This window comes from Ammospiza nelsoni, chromosome 28 (assembly GCF_027579445.1).
Source record: "Ammospiza nelsoni isolate bAmmNel1 chromosome 28, bAmmNel1.pri, whole genome shotgun sequence".
Taxonomy (NCBI): Eukaryota; Metazoa; Chordata; class Aves; order Passeriformes; family Passerellidae; genus Ammospiza; species Ammospiza nelsoni.
This window is the reverse complement of record NC_080660.1, coordinates 1073546-1088590: the sequence shown is the minus strand read 5'-3', so window position 1 is coordinate 1088590 and position 15045 is coordinate 1073546. Positions and strand designations below refer to the sequence as shown.

The window sequence follows — 15045 nt, the reverse complement described above, 5'->3', positions numbered from 1 at the left end:
CAGGATTTGGGATCCAACGGGGACAACTCCTTTTCCCAACAAAACCTCGCCCTAAATCCCAATGCGGCCGCTGGGAATGAGCCACCCGCGCCCCTTTTCCAGCTGGAAATCCCATGGGAAGGGCAGCTGGGACCATCCTTACCCCTCATCCCGGCGCTCCGATGCTCCCGGCTGCTCGGATCCCCCCCGGCAAGGGAGGGCTGGGATCCGGGGGTGAGGAATTCCAGCCTTGGGGACATTGTTTAGGGACAAAAGGGACAAAAGGGACACTGTTCCCTCGGGATCTCCATCCACCAACACGGAATTCTCGGCTGTGGGGTGATGGGAGCCACCAAATGTTGGGATTTTTGGGGGGGGGGGGGATTATCTCCCAAATATCGGGATTTTTGAGGCAGCAAGATGCAAATCTTTTATTTCCCATGGAATATCTGCAATCCCAGCAGCGTCACACTGGGGAGGGAAATCGATGTCCGGCATCGCAGCAGCTCCAGAGGGAGGAACCCATGATCCCAGTGATCCCAGTGATCCCAGTACCAGATCCCAATGATCTCTGTGATCCCAGCGATTCCTGTGATCCCAGTACCCAATTCCAACGACCTCTGTGATCTCAGTACCTGATCCCAGTGATCCCAATTATCCTGGCACCCAATCCCAATGACCTCTGTGATCTCAGTACCTGATCCCAGTGATCCCAGTGATCCCAGTCATCCTGGTCCCCAATCCCAATGACCTCTGTGATCTCAGTACCTGATCCCAGTGATCCCAGTGATCCCAATTATCCCAATTATCCTGGCACCCAATCCCAATGATCTCTGAGATCCCAGTACCTGATCCCAGTGATCCCAGTGATCCCAGTCATCCTGGTACCCAATCCCAATGACCTCTGTGATCCCAGCACATGATCTCTGTGATCCCTGGGATTCCTGGGATTCTGATGCTGGGATCCCAGTGACCCCAGTGATCCCTGTGATCCCAGTACCAGATCCCAATGATCTCTGTGATCCTTGTACCCAATCCCAATGATCCCTGTGATTCCAGTGATCCCAATGATCCCAGTACCCGATCCCAATGACCTCTGTGATCTCAGTACCTGATCCCAGTGATCCATGGAATCCTTGTGATCCCAATTATCCTGGCACCCAATCCCAATGATCCCTGTGATTCCAGTGATCCCAGTACCTGATCCCAGTGATCCCAGTGATCCTGGCACCCAATCCCAATTATCTCTGTGATTCCAGCACCTGATCTCTGTGATCCCTGGGATTCCTGGGATCCTGATAATGGGATCCCAGTAATCCCAGTGATCCCAATGATCCTTGTGATCCCAATTATCCTGGTACCCAATTCCAATGATCCCTGTGAACCCAGTGATCCTTGTACCTGATCCCCATGACCCTGTGCCTGATCCCAATGATCCCACTATCCAATTGCAGTGATCCCAGTGATCCCTGTGAGCCCAGTGATCCCAATGATCCTGGTACCCAATCCCAATGATCCTGTGATCCCATTACATGATCCAAACGATCCCTGTGATGCCAATGATCCCAGTACTCAATCCCAGTGACCCCTGTGGTCCCATTACCTGATCCCAATGAACCCCGTGCCTGATCCCAGTGATCCCAGTGACCCCTGTGGTCCCAGTACCCAATCCCAGTGATCCCAGTGACCCCTGTGGTCCCAGTGCCCAATCCCAGTGATCCCAGTGATCCCAACGACACCTACGATCCCACTACCCGCTCCCTGTTGCCCCTGTGACCAATCCCTGCAGGAATCACCATTTTACTCCCAAACCCCCACATTTCCACCAAAAACAAACTCCCTGATGCTTATCAACAACATTTCCCCATCCCACACTCCGGATCCCCTCCCAACCCACGGATCCAACCACCAGACAATGCCCAGCGCTGGAAAGCGACCCTGGAAGTAGAGGAATCCATTGAATCCATGGAAATCTGGAGCTCTGGGGAGGTGCCTGGAGTGCAGGTGCAGACCAGGTCCAGAGCAGGTCCAGAGCAGGTCCAGAGCAGGTCCAGAGCAGGTCCAGATCGGGTCTAGATGAGCGGGTAGGAGGCGTAGCTGGCGATGCCGCAGAGGTTGGAGGCGTTACGGGCCATGCGGATGTACCCGGCGTCCCCGAAATGCACGCCCCAGCTTTGGGAACAGGGAGAAGAAAACAGGGAAAAATCCTCATTTTTTTTAAAGGAGAAGGTGCCAGAATCCTGGGATTCATGGAACTATTCAGTGTGGAAACCCAGGGCACCACAGGGAATATTTCTCTGTTTGCTCTGAGGTGTTCTGACGCCCAGGGGGAGCACTGATTTTGACCCTCATTCATGGAGAAAGTTTTCTAAACTTCAAGACAGACTAAAATCCACAAAAATGTGAAATTATAGAGAGCAGTGTAGAGGCATCACTTGGTGAGAAATTGAGATTTTGGGATTTTTAGTATGCAAGATGGAGGGCACAGGGTGTCATCCTGGATTTCTTCTCCAGGCTTCTTCTTCATGGGTTTGGGTGGCATTTTGTAATTGGGCGGAAAAATCCACATTGGGATCAGTTATTGGGTTAAAAGGGGAAATAATTTAGGTGTCAGTTCTTAATTGGATAGTTTAGTCTTAAAAGACCTTGGAACAAGAGATTGTTGGCCATTTTGTGCCTTGCTGCCCAACTCACAGTAGTGAGATTGTTTTACTGATAAGAAATAATAAACACAATAATAAACACTTGAGTCACAATATGAATTATTGTCTCAAGTGCCTCCAGTCCAGACCCAGAGAAACTCACAACTGGTACCACCACAATTTGGGTTGGAAAAGTCCTCAGAAATCACAAAGTTCAACTGTCCCCGAGGCTGCTAAGGCCACCACCATGGGAATGTGTCCCCAAGTGCCACATCCACATGGATTTGGGCAGCTCTAAACACAAAATCCTGGCATTATGGAGTGGGTTGGGCCAGAATGGACCTTATGGATCATCGTTCCAACCCCCCCATGGGTGAAGAAGCACCTGGACAAGGCCCTGAGGGACGAGGTGGGAGTTTTGGGGTGTCCAGGGCTGGGAGTTGGACTATTTGTGGGTCTCCACCCAGCTGGGAATGTTCCAGAATTCCCTGTGGATGCTCTGGGTTTTTACCTGTTCTTCACCAGCCAATATTCCTTGTTTTCCAGGGAGCCGTATCCCACCACCAGCACGGCGTGGTTCAGCTTCTCCTGCGAGCACTGGGGGTCGTCAAACACACCTGGGGAGGGAGAAAATTCAGAATTCCAACGGATCCCAGCCTCCCTCCAGGAATTCACCACCAGCCTCCCAAACCCCACCCAAATTCCCAATGATACCTCTCACCAGGATTCTGGGGTGAAAGACAGGAAGAAGGTGGGTTTGGAAGGTTGGAAGGATTCTGGAAAGAAAGGAAGAAGATGAATTTGGAAAGTTGGAAGGATTCTGGAAAGAAAGTGGATTTGGAAGGTTGGAAGGATTCTGGAGTGAAAGAAAGGAAGAAGGTGGATTTGGAAGGTTGGAAGGATTCTGGAGTGAAAGAAAGGAAGAAGGTGGATTTGGAAGGTTGGAAGGATTCTGTTGGAATGTTGGAAGGATTCTGGAAAGAAAGGAAGAAGGTGGATTTGGAAGGTTGGAAGGATTCTGCAAAGAAAGTGGATTTGGAAGGTTGGAAGAGCCCTAAAGGCCTCAAGACCATCTCACTCCAGCCTCCCTCCAGGAATTAACCCAAAAATCCCCGAATTCCGCCCAATCCGGAGGCCTCACCGGAGCGGTAGAGGAAGAAGCTGGGCCGGGTGGCGTCGATGGCCACGGCCACGGGGCCCACGGTGGCCACGGCGTCCCTGAGCGCGGCCTCGTCGCCCTCGGGCAGCTCCACGAAGCGGGAGCAGGAGGCGGCACGGGCGGAGGCGTTGTAGTGGCACGTCCCGTTCTGACGGGAAACGGGGGAAAAAAACGGGAAACGGGAATGAGGTGGGAAATGGGAATGAACCGGGAAATGGGAATGAACCGGGAAATGGGAAGGAGATTGGAAATGGGAAGGAGATTGGAAATGGGAAGGAGATGAGAAATAGGAAGGAGATGGGAAATGGGAAGGAGATGGGAAATGGGAAGGAGATGGGAAATGGGAATAAACCAGGAAACGGGAATGAGCTGAGAAACGGAAACGAGACAGGAAACGAGGACGAGCCAAGGAACAGAAATGAGCTGGGAAACGGGGATGAGACAAGAAATAGGAACAAGTCTAGAGACGGGAACCAGCCAGAAAATGGGAACAAGTCAAGAAATGGGAATGAGCCAGGAAATGGGAATGAGCCAATGGGATCCAGGAGCATTCCCAGACCCCCGCCTGAGCCCCTCCAGTCCCGCCGTCTCCATCCTTGGTTTGTTTCTCGCAGGATTCTCTGTCCTTTTTCCTCAAAAACATTCAAAATTCCAACCCCATCCTGGGGTTGGTTCCCCTTCCCAATCCCAAATCCAGCACAAGCCTGCATCGTCATCCTCCTCTTCCCTGGAGCCACCATCCTCATCCTCCCTATCCACAGATGCTTCTCATTTCCTCCAGACCCCAGGAACAGCTTTTCCCACTGTAGCTCCACGTTCGGAGAGTTAATTCCCACTTTTTCTTGGATTGAGCTGTTGTTGCTCTGACCCATTTCCTGGAATCGTGTTTTCAGGAGGCTCCTGACCCATTTTTCCCTCCCCTCCAGCTCGTTGCTTAAGAAATGGTGAAATAACCAGGTAGGAATTCCAGCTCGCGGTCCAGTCACTCCCCTCCAAACCATCCCAAAGTTCCTGGCCTGGCTTTGGGTCCTGAGGTGCCACCAGAAAACCGAGGCAGGGGGAATCGGATGGGAGAGGAGGGAGCAAAACAGGAACAGGGTGAGGTTTCCATGAGTTTTCCAGGAAAAGAGGTTTTCCAGGCCCACCTGAGCCGTGTAGGGATAGGACTCCTCGGACTCGATGCCGCCGTTGTCGATGATGTACTGGAACGCGTCCGTCATGAACCCGCCGGCGCAGCCCTTGTTCCCGTACATCCCGGAGCAATCCACCAGGTTCTGGACGCTCAGGGACACCAAATTCCCGGTTTTCAGCTTCAGCTGCGCCTCCAGCGCTCCCACGGCGCTGAAGGCCCAGCAGGATCCGCAGGCGCCCTGCGGAGGAGGCGGGAGAGGCTCAGGAGCCGCCGTGGGGAGCGGCGGGAGGATCCCGGGGCGAGGCTCACCTGGTTCTTCACCTCGGTCACACAGCCCTTGTCCCGCCAGTCCAGAGCCTCGGGGATGTCCCCAACAGGCCGGGGTCGGGCTGGGAATGCAGAATTCCGGCGGGGACGGGGATGGAGCTGGAGCCCCGTCAGCGATGCTGCCACCTCCTCGCTGGTCTGGTGGGAAGGAGAATCCCAGAGGGTGACTCCTGCTCTCTGTCAGCCCCACATGAGGGTGGTGCGGGATTTCTGAGGTGGAATTGGCTGTGGGGTATCCTCAACTCTTTGTTTTTCCATTTAATTTCAAGATTTTAATCAGAAAAGGAAAAGCTCAGCTCCAGCTCCCCAAATCCCTGGAAACTGGGTTATAAACCCCCTCCAAATTTGGGACACAGAAGAGGGATGATCCATAAATATCCCAAATGACCAGGACAGCTCCCGTGTGCCCCAAATTCCACCCCAGGGAGCTCTTTCCTCACAGAATTCCTCACAGAATTCCAGACACCTCCCGTGTGTCCCAAATCCCACCCCAAGGAGCTCTTTCCTCACAGAATTCCAGAGCAGCCTGTCTCTGGCTGCTGGATCCCACCAGAGCGGGCTGAGGGGGATGTCAGGAATTTTCCCACCCCAGACCCACCAAAAGCCAGGTCCAGTCCCCCTCCAGGGCAATTCCAGAGGGCTGGAACCGCTGCCAGCACCCACCATGTCCCCCAGGTGGTTCATGCCCAGCGTGTAGGAGCGGAGCCCCAGGGAGTGCTCCAGGTTGTGGAGGGTCACCAGCCACAGGTTCTTCTCCCACGTCAGGCGACGGAGCAAATCCTCCTGCAATTCCAGCAGGGCCCTGTCAGAGCCGGGACAGCCCCTCCAGAGCCTTCCCACCCCAGTTCATCCCAGTAAAAGCCGTCGGGAGCCCCAGCTGGCTCATCCCTGGAGAGCGGCAGCGCTCGGAACGCCGTCGGATCTTCTCCAACCAGGAGAGCCCCAGAAAATCCTGGGATGTTCCCCAGACGTTCCCAGCTCCCATCCTATCACATTCGCACCTGGGGGTGATATTCCTTGCCGTAGGATTTTTTCCAGAGCTCCCAGTGCCGGTCCAGCGCGGGGTCGGGGTGTCCCAGGGCCAGCACCAGCAGGGCCAGGAGGGCGGCGGGAGCCAGCGGCTCCATCCCGGGATTCGGAGCAGGAGCCGAGGGCTCGGAGCCGGGATTGACCCCTCGGTGACAAATCCGGTCTGGGCAGGGAGGTGACAACACCCCGGTGGTGACCTGGTGGTGCCACCGGCCCGCCCGGACACGCAGCACAAAATTCCCTGCAGGGGAGAATCCCGGAGCCAGCCCCGTGTCCGTGAGGACAGGCCAGGACACATCCGAGCTGCTGGGACAAATCCATGCCCAAAAATCCCCAAAATTCCCTGGTTTTACCCGAGCAGTGCCCCCCAGGATGGGATACACCGGCAATCCCACAATCCAGGTGGAGGTTTGGGATAAAACAGACCCCCAAACCCCCACAAATCCACTTGTCCCCGAGTTTTACTTCCTCCAAGGGCTCCTGGGGTGGGGATTAAAACATCAAAGCCGCCCAAATTACCTCCAGAAGCTGCTCCGGGCTGGCTCCGACCTCCAGCGCCGGCAGGAGGGGCTGGGGAGGGGATCTGGGGATTCGGGCTCGGATCCGGAGCATTCCCGGCGCCGGCACGCCGGGATTTGGGGCGCGGGGCAGCGGCGCCGTGGGGAGAAATCACGAGCCAGGAAATGAGGGAATGAGGAACCGAAAGTCCCAAGTTCGATTTCAGTTCAGCTCTGAGGGGCCAGCGGGGCGAGAGCTTCCAGAAAACACCCAAGGAGGGAGGGAGGGAGGGTTTGTTGTTTCAGCACCCCAAAAATGCGGAGTGAGAGCAGGGTCACAGCTCGGGGTGGATTTGGGGAGCTCCAGGTGGGAATGGGGAGAGCTGAGCCCCCAGTTCACCCCACCAGAGCCAGATCTGGGGAAAACATCCTGGTAATTCCCCTCCAGATGGGAAAAGAGGGGTGGGAGGAGGATCCATAATAGGATCAGAGCACTGATCCACGTTAGCATCAGCGTGGGGAGCATGAAACATGGATATTCCCAGTTCCTCCAGTTAAACCACACACAGAAAAGGTTTATCCAGGTGGAACTCCCAATTGAGCATCCCCACAAGGACAGGAAGGAGACTTGTCCCACCCCAGGGTGGTGGTGGCACCACCTGGATTGAGAATCACGGAATGCTTTGGGAAGGGACAGCAGGGACAGTCCCAGGAAGGAATTCCCTCCCCGCATGCCCAAACCCCGCAGTGTCCCTGCAGCCAAGAACCAGACCTGACCCATTTTGGGTATTTTATCCAAAATTTATTAGCGGGAAGCGGAGGGGGCGACAGGGACAGGGCGGAATTCCCGTGTGTCTCCGTGGCATCCCGGCTGCCTCAGTGCTGCTTCCTCCGGAACGAGCAGCCTGGGGAGCAAACACAGACCTGGCAATGCTGCATCGCTCTGGAAACGGGAATTCCACCTCTTCCAACCCGAATTCTGGGGAATTCTGATGGCAAAAGCTTCCAAAACAGCCCAAATTCCAAACCTCTCCTTGGAATTCCAACCCTCCAGCAGAATTCCAAAACTACCGAGGGGGGAGTCAGCCCCGCTGAGGTCCCAAATCCCCCCACCCCAAACAGGAACCAGCCCCTCCAGTGGGGTCCACACCGCGTCCCCCCACCCCAAAATCCCCAAATCCCCCCAGGCCCTCCTTGCACGGCACCTTCCCATGGAGCAGCCCCGGATTCCTCCATCCCCTCCCACCCTCGGTATTCCCAAAGCCCCCTCGGGATACCCACCCTCGGTGAGCCGAGCCTTGCCCCCCGTGGGCTGGCACAGCACCGTGGAGCAGCCCACGCAGAGCACCACGGTCTGGGCATGGCTGAACACGGTCGTGATCTTGTAACAGCCTGCGGGGACAGCGTGGGGACAGCGGAGTTATCGGGGGGGACACGGGCAGGGGGACCGGGACACGTGGAGGGTCACGGAGAGACAACGGGACAAGGCAGGAAACGCGTGAAGGGACACGAAAGGGGGACACCGGGAGGGACACGGAGGGAGAGCCCGGTGGGAAACGGGGAAGGACACGAAAAGACGGCGGGACACAGGGAAATAAAGACATGGAAGGGCAAAGAGAGAGCGGGGACAACAGCGGGACACGGGGAGACCCTCGATGCCCACCGGGGCACTTGACGTCCATGAAGTACGAGTTGGGGCTCTGCACCAGCCGCTTCTTCTTATGCTTGCGCTTCTCCTCCTCGGGAGACGGGTGCAACAGGTCCTTGGCGAGCTGCGGGGGCACCGGGATCGGTCAGTCCTGAGGACACCGCGATCGCTCCCGCTCCCCCCACCCTCCGTCCCCTCACGCCGCTGCCGCCATCTTGGGGCTCCCACGTTCGCGCTCCTCGCCCTCAGCGCCCCGCGCGCCCCCGGCCCCGCCGCCTTCCCCGCGCCTTCCCCGCGCCCTCCCGCCCCTCCCTGGCCCCGCCGGGCGCGGTTCCGGGGCGGCCGCGGGGGCGGCGGAGCCCGGGCAGGGTCGGGCCGCACTCACAGGCATGGCGGCGGCGGCGTGAGGGGCCGGAAAGGGACGGGCTCAGCCCCGCAGCGCCATTTCCGCTGCGGGGCGGCGCCAGGGGAGGAAGTGGGGCGGTGCCATCGTTGGGCCGTGGCGGCGGTGTTGACGCCATTTTGGGAAGGTCGCTAACTTAGCCGCCTTTTGGGACGGTCGTTAAAGTTTTGTCACTTTGAGGAAGGCGCCTCTCATTGCCGCCATTTGGGGTGGTTCTTTAAACTGTCGGAATTTGGGAAAGTGCCTCATCGTCAGTAGGGTCGTTCGTGTTTCCGCCATTTTGAGATGGTCCCTGTGTTGCCGCCATTTTGGGGAGGTCGCTGAACCTCTGCCATCTTGGGATGGTGGCGCCATTTTGGGAGTGGCACATCGGACTCGTGACGTAAGCGTATCGGTTTGGTGACGTCGTCTGGGCGTGGCGTCACGGCGGGAGGCGGGGCCGCAGCCAAGCCCCGCCCGGGGGGGCCGGCCCGGTCCCGGTGGCGGCGGGCGGTGGCGGGGGCCATGGCCAAGGCCTACGACCACCTCTTCAAGCTGCTGCTGATCGGGGACAGCGGCGTGGGCAAGACCTGCCTCGTCATCCGCTTCGCCGAGGACAACTTCAGCAGCACCTACATCTCCACCATCGGTGAGTGAGACCCCCTCGGGACCCCCCTAATGAGGACCCACCGGGATTCACCGGCACCCCCCAAACCGGGACGCCCCCCACAAGTGGGACCCTCCCCAAGTGGGAACCTCCGGGATTCACCGGGACCTCCCAACGGGACTCACCGGGATTGTTTGGGACTCCAATCCTAGGACCCCTCCGGGATCCCCCAACCGGGATTCACCGGGACCCCCCTCTCTGAAATTCCCTCGGGATCCCTCCCTGATCCTTCCGTCCCGGGACCCCACCGGGACCCACCGGGACCCTCATACCGGGATTCACCGGGACTCCCCCAGTCAGAAATTCCCCCGGGACCCCTCCCAGATCCTTCCACCCCGGGAGACCACCGGGACTCCCATCCCGGGATTCACCGGGACCCCCCCTCACCGAAATCCCCCCGGGACCCCTCCCACATCTCTCTGCCCCGGCACCCCCATCCCGGGATTCACCGGGACCCTGGCACTCAGCAGGAACCCCCACCCCAAAATCCCCGGGACCCCCACGCTGGAACTCACCAGAACCCCTCCACCGGGAGCCCACGGGTTCTTCCCGGGAACCTCCGCCACGGAATGCCCCGAGATTCCCCTCCCGGATTTTGCCCCCCCCCTTTCCCGGAGAGCCAGATGGTTCCTGGGCGCCGGAATGCCGTCGCTGGGAGCACTGGGAGCACTGGGAGCACTGGGAGCACTGGGAGCACTGGGAGGGGACTGGTTTTGCCCCCCAGTGCCCCCCTCTCTTTCCCCCAGGCATCGACTTCAAGATCCGCACTGTGGATATCGATGGGAAGAAGATCAAGCTGCAGGTCTGGTGAGTCGGGGATGAGGGATGCTCAGGGAAGGTTGGAGACCCCCCCAAATGCCCCCCAAAAATTCCCCCCAAATCCCCAAACCCGCCCCGTTTCCGCAGGGACACGGCGGGACAGGAACGCTTCAAAACCATCACCACGGCCTATTACCGCGGAGCCGTGGTACGGGGAGGGGGCTGCAGCCCGGGGGGGGTCGGGACCCCACCCCAAAACCGCGGGCAGGGGGTCCCGACCCCCCTCCCGTGACCCCCGATCCCCCCCCCCCCCCAGGGCATCGTCCTGGTGTACGACATCACGGACGAGAAATCCTTCGAGAACATCCAGAACTGGATGAAAAGCATCAAGGAGGTGGGTGGGGGGATTCTGGGGGGGGGGGGGGGGCGGGAATTGGGTGGGGGTCGCGGGGGTCCTGCCCGTGTTTCCCTCCCCTGTCCCCAGAACGCCTCGGCCGGGGTGGAGCGGCTCCTCCTGGGCAACAAGTGCGACATGGAGGGGAGGAGGAAAGTGCAGCGGGACGCGGCCGAGAAGGTGGGAGGGGGCTCGGGGAGGGGGCTGGGAGGGAAGAAGGGGTGCTGGGGGAGCCCATGGGGTGGGATTGGGGGGGGTTTGTGGGATTGCGGGGTCTGGAGGCGGCTTTGGGGCTGGGGGGTTCTGGGGACGCGCTGGAGGAGTCTGTGGGGTCTCCATGGGAATTGGGGGGTCACAGGAGGGTTGGGGGGGTTATTGGGATTGGGGGGGGTCCCAGGGGTTTTGCGGAGGGGTTAGTGGGATTGGAGGGGGTCCCAGGGGTTTCAGGGAGGGGTTATTAGGATTGGGGGGGTCCCAGGGGTTTCAGGGAGGGGTTAGTGGGATTGGAGGGGGTCCCAGGGGTTTCAGGGAGGGGTTAGTGGGATTGGGGGGGTCCCAGGGGTTTCAGGGAGGGGTTAGTGGGATTGGAGGGGGTCCCAGGGGTTTCAGGGAGGGGTTAGTGGGATTGGGGGGGTCCCAGGGGTTTCAGGGAGGGGTTAGTGGGATTGGGGGGGTCCCAGGGGTTTCAGGGAGGGGTTAGTGGGATTGGAGGGGGTCCCAGGGGTTTTGGGGAGGGGTTATTAGGATTGGGGGGGTCCCAGGGGTTTTGAGGAGGGGTTAGTGGGATTGGAGGGGTCCCAGGGGTTTCAGGGAGGGGTTAGTGGGATTGGGGGGGTCCCAGGGGTTTTGGGGAGGGGTTAGTGGGATTGGAGGGGGTCCCAGGGGGCTGGAGGGGCTGCGAGGGGATCACAGGAGGGTCACGGTGCCTCAGCTGGCCAAGGAACACGGGATTCGCTTCTTCGAGACCAGCGCCAAGTCCAGCCAGAACGTGGAGGAGGTGAGGGGGGGTCCCTGGGACTGCACCCCCAAATTTGCCGGGATGAGGGGGTCCCTCCTTCCTCCCGGAGGGTCCCCAAGCACTGCCTCCCCTCTGAGCAGCCCCTGTCCCCCCAGGCTTTCTGCACGCTGGCGCGGGACATCCTGCACAAATCCTTCAGCAAAGCCGTGAGTGGGACCGGGATTTGGGGGTGGGGGGCAGCCCAGCGACCCCCCCTGTGCCCCCCTGACCCCCCACTCTCTCCGCAGCCCCCCGGCAGCAGCAGCAGGGCCCTGCTGGAGCCCGGCCCCCCCCGGAAGGCCGGCGGGAGATGCTCCCTGGGGTAGGGGCTCGGGAGCTCCCCGAGACCCCCGGGGCAGCGCGGGCGCCTCTCCGGAGGGATCTGGGGGGGTTTGGGGCTGCCCCCCTCTCTCCTTGTGCCATAAAGCCCCGCTGTGCCTTGTCCCGGCTCCGGAGTCTCTTTGATGGGGGTTTGGAGGGGGCGGAACCGGGTTGGGATCGCGGTCGGGATCGGGACCGGGATTGCGATCGGGATTGGGACCGGGATCGGGACCAGAACCGGGATCGCGGTTGGGACTGGGACCGGAATCGGGATTGGAGACGGGACCGGGACCGGGATTAGAGACGGGATCGAGTTCGATACCGTGATGGGGACCAAGACCGGGATCGGGATTGGAGACGGGACCGAGACCGGGACCGGGTCGGAGACGGGATCGAGTTCGCTACCGTGATGGGGACCAAGACCGGGATCGGGATTGGAGACGGGACCGAGACCGGGACCGGGGTCGGAGACGGGATCGAGTTCGATACCGTGATCGCGACCGGGACGAGCGGCGGCGAAGCCGCGCCCAAGCCACGCCCACAACGCCAAACATTGATTTTAAAAACCACGCCCACTCCCATAGCCACGCCTCCATCTCATCCGCATATCCCCGCCCCTCATTAAACCGAAACCACGCCCCTCATAAATTAAGCGATGCCCGTTATGGTTAAACCACGCCCCTTATTCAGACTTCGGGTCACGCCCCTTTCTCCCATTGGCTGAGCCTCCAGGCCCCGCCCTTCCCCTCCCGGCACCCCCGGCAGTTCCAACATGGCGGCGCCGCCGTCGCGGCGGGGCCGGGCCCGGTAGTTCCCGGAGGATCGCGGGGATTCCTGGGGCTTTGCCGCGGATCCCGCCGCCCCGATGGGGCCCGGCGGCCTCGCGGTGCTGCTGGCGGTGCTGAGCGGGCTGCGGTGAGCGGGGACCGGGGGAAACCGGGGGGTGGAAGGAACGGGCCCGGTGCGGGGCCCTCACGGCAGCTCCTCTGTGCCCACAGCTCGGCGGCGTCGGCGGCGGCAGCGAGCGAGGAGCGGCCCGGTGAGCAGGGCAGGGCCGGCGTTTGGGACGGTCCCGGGGGCTCGGTCTGGTCCCGGGGATTCGGACCGGGATGTGGGGGCTCGGACTGGAATGTGGGGGCTCGGACCGGGGGGCCCGGAACGGGATCCCGGGGGCTCGGACAGGTTCCGGGGGCTCAGACCGGGATAGATCCGGGGCTGTGAGGCTGGAGACGGAGGGGTATCTCCGGTCGCGGGGTCTCGGTCCGGCCCCGGGGCTCTGTCCGGTACCGGGGCGCTCCCCGCCGGTTCCCCGGTAACGCGATCCCCCCGCCCCGCAGCGAGCCCCGCGGTGGCCACGCCGTGCTGGCGAGTGGAGCAGTTCGTGGTTGCCCAGGAGTGCACGCGGTGCTCCGGCTTCGAGATGGTGAGTGCGGCTCCCCGGGCTCGGGGTCCCCCCGTTATCCCGGGGGTCTCCCCGTGACCGAGCCCTCCGTGCTCCCGTTGGCAGAAAACGATCCCGGCGTGCGGCCCCACCGGCTTCATCGAGAAAATCAACTGCGCCTCGTCCCACCGGGATGAGTACAAGAGGTGGGGCCGGGAATTAACGGGATCGGGGCTGGGAATTAAAGGGATAGGGTTGGGAATTAACGGGATCGGGGCTGGGAATTAACGGGATTGGGGCTGGGAATTAACGGGATCGGGGCTGGGAATTAACGGGATAGAGTTCGGGAATTAAAGGGATAGGGTTGGGAATTAATGGGAACGGAGCTGGGAATTTACGGGAACGGAGCTGGGAATTAACGGGATCGGGGCTGGGAATTAAAGGGATAGGGTTGGGAATTAATGGGATTGGGGCTGGGAATTAACGGGATCGGGGCTGGGAATTAACGGGATCGGGGCTGGGAATTAACGGGATAGAGTTCGGGAATTAAAGGGATAGGGTTGGGAATTAATGGGAACGGAGCTGGGAATTAACGGGATCGGGGCTGGGAATTAACGGGAACGGGGCTGGGAATTAACGGGATCGGGGCTGGGAATTAACAGGATCGGGTTGGGAATTAACAGGATCGGGGCTGGGAATTAACGGGGGATCGGGGCTGGGAATTAAAGGGATAGGGTTGGGAATTAACGGGGGATTGGGGCTGGGAATTAACGGGGGATTGGGGCCGGGAATTAACGGGGGATTGGGGCCGGGAGATCCCGGGATTGGGGCTGGGAGATCTCGGGATCGTGGCTGGGAATTAATGGGAGATTGGGGCCGGGAGATCCTGGGATTTGGGCTGGGAAATAACGGGGGATAGGGGCTGGGAATTCTCTCAGGGCCGGGAATTCCTGTGAGATTGGGGCTGGGAATTCCAGGGGAGTGGGAGTTCCCAGGGGATTTGAGCTGGGAACTCCTGGGGGATCGAGGCTCGGAATTCCAGGAGAATCGCGGCTGGGAATTTCTATGGGATTGAGGCTGGGAATTGCATGGGGGCCGGGAATTCCCAGGGGTGGCATTCATCCATCCATCCATCCATCCCTCGTTGCCCCGGGCCGTGCCGCAGCTGCCGCTCGGCCGCGCTGGAGGCTCAGCGCTTCTGGCGCTTCGTGGGCTCCGCTCTGGGCGTGGCGGCGGCGGCGGCGGCGCTCGTGGTGCTGCGGCAGCGCGTGCTGGACCGGCGGGCGCTCGAGAAGGTCCGCAAGCAGATCGAGTCCATTTAGCCGGAGGCTCCCGAGGGCTCGGAGCCGGGAATTCCGCCGGCCCGGAGCGCCGGGAGGAGAGGCGGCCCCGGCTTTGCTGCCCGGACCCGGAGTCCTGCTGGGATCTGCCTCGGGGAGCACCCGGGGCATCCCCCGGAGCGGGTGTGGAATAAATCCCCGGGTTCGTCCTTTTGGGGGGGATCGCCGTGCCCCCCAGCACCGGGATCTGCTCTGGGATCGTCCTCCAGGAGAGGGATGTGGAATAAATCCTGGTCACGGTTCCTGGAGCGAGGCTGTGGTTGTTTTCTTGGGGGGATCCCCATTTATTCCAGGGCTGAGGGTCCCCAGGGGGGTGGAATGTGGAATAAATCCCAATCCCTGTGGCTGGAGCACGTTTGGCCTTTGGGGGTCCCCCCGACATTCCACGGGG

The 15045-nt window shown here is 60.4% G+C and overlaps 4 protein-coding genes across 7 annotated transcripts; 2 read left to right on the top strand and 2 right to left on the bottom strand.

Moving 5' to 3' along the window:
* Positions 1 to 383: 383 nt before the first annotated feature.
* LOC132084986 (cathepsin S-like) lies at positions 384 to 6914 on the bottom strand. 4 transcript variants are annotated; one of them, XR_009420126.1, is made up of 9 exons: positions 6788 to 6914; positions 6241 to 6431; positions 5903 to 6022; positions 5222 to 5377; positions 4926 to 5150; positions 3763 to 3928; positions 3133 to 3238; positions 748 to 2151; positions 384 to 676 (listed from the first exon to the last, which is right to left on the bottom strand). XR_009420126.1 is itself a non-coding variant. In XM_059490321.1 (8 exons), exons 2-8 carry the CDS (start codon positions 6364 to 6366, stop codon positions 2052 to 2054), a joined length of 999 nt encoding a protein of 332 aa, XP_059346304.1. In that variant the 5' UTR covers positions 6367 to 6431; positions 6788 to 6914; the 3' UTR covers positions 384 to 2051. The 4 variants fall into 4 exon arrangements, 1 of the variants encoding a protein (XP_059346304.1); XR_009420127.1 differs by having other exon boundaries at positions 828 to 2151; XR_009420128.1 differs by having other exon boundaries at positions 4926 to 5054.
* A 631-nt stretch (positions 6915 to 7545) lies between these two features.
* RPS27 (ribosomal protein S27) lies at positions 7546 to 8871 on the bottom strand. The gene is made up of 4 exons (XM_059490398.1): positions 8799 to 8871; positions 8429 to 8537; positions 8047 to 8157; positions 7546 to 7670 (listed from the first exon to the last, which is right to left on the bottom strand). Exons 1-4 carry the CDS (start codon positions 8802 to 8804, stop codon positions 7642 to 7644), a joined length of 255 nt encoding a protein of 84 aa, XP_059346381.1. The 5' UTR covers positions 8805 to 8871; the 3' UTR covers positions 7546 to 7641.
* A 408-nt stretch (positions 8872 to 9279) lies between these two features.
* Positions 9280 to 12061, top strand: RAB13 (RAB13, member RAS oncogene family). Its single transcript, XM_059490341.1, has 8 exons — positions 9280 to 9444; positions 10209 to 10269; positions 10369 to 10429; positions 10538 to 10615; positions 10706 to 10795; positions 11547 to 11612; positions 11729 to 11779; positions 11861 to 12061. The coding sequence occupies exons 1-8, from the start codon at positions 9321 to 9323 to the stop codon at positions 11936 to 11938; spliced, it is 609 nt and encodes a 202-aa protein (XP_059346324.1). The 5' UTR covers positions 9280 to 9320; the 3' UTR covers positions 11939 to 12061.
* Positions 12062 to 12676: 615 nt separating this feature from the next.
* Positions 12677 to 14902, top strand: JTB (jumping translocation breakpoint). The gene is made up of 5 exons (XM_059490360.1): positions 12677 to 12848; positions 12932 to 12972; positions 13271 to 13356; positions 13441 to 13520; positions 14480 to 14902. The coding sequence occupies exons 1-5, from the start codon at positions 12799 to 12801 to the stop codon at positions 14634 to 14636; spliced, it is 414 nt and encodes a 137-aa protein (XP_059346343.1). The 5' UTR covers positions 12677 to 12798; the 3' UTR covers positions 14637 to 14902.
* Positions 14903 to 15045: the final 143 nt, after the last annotated feature.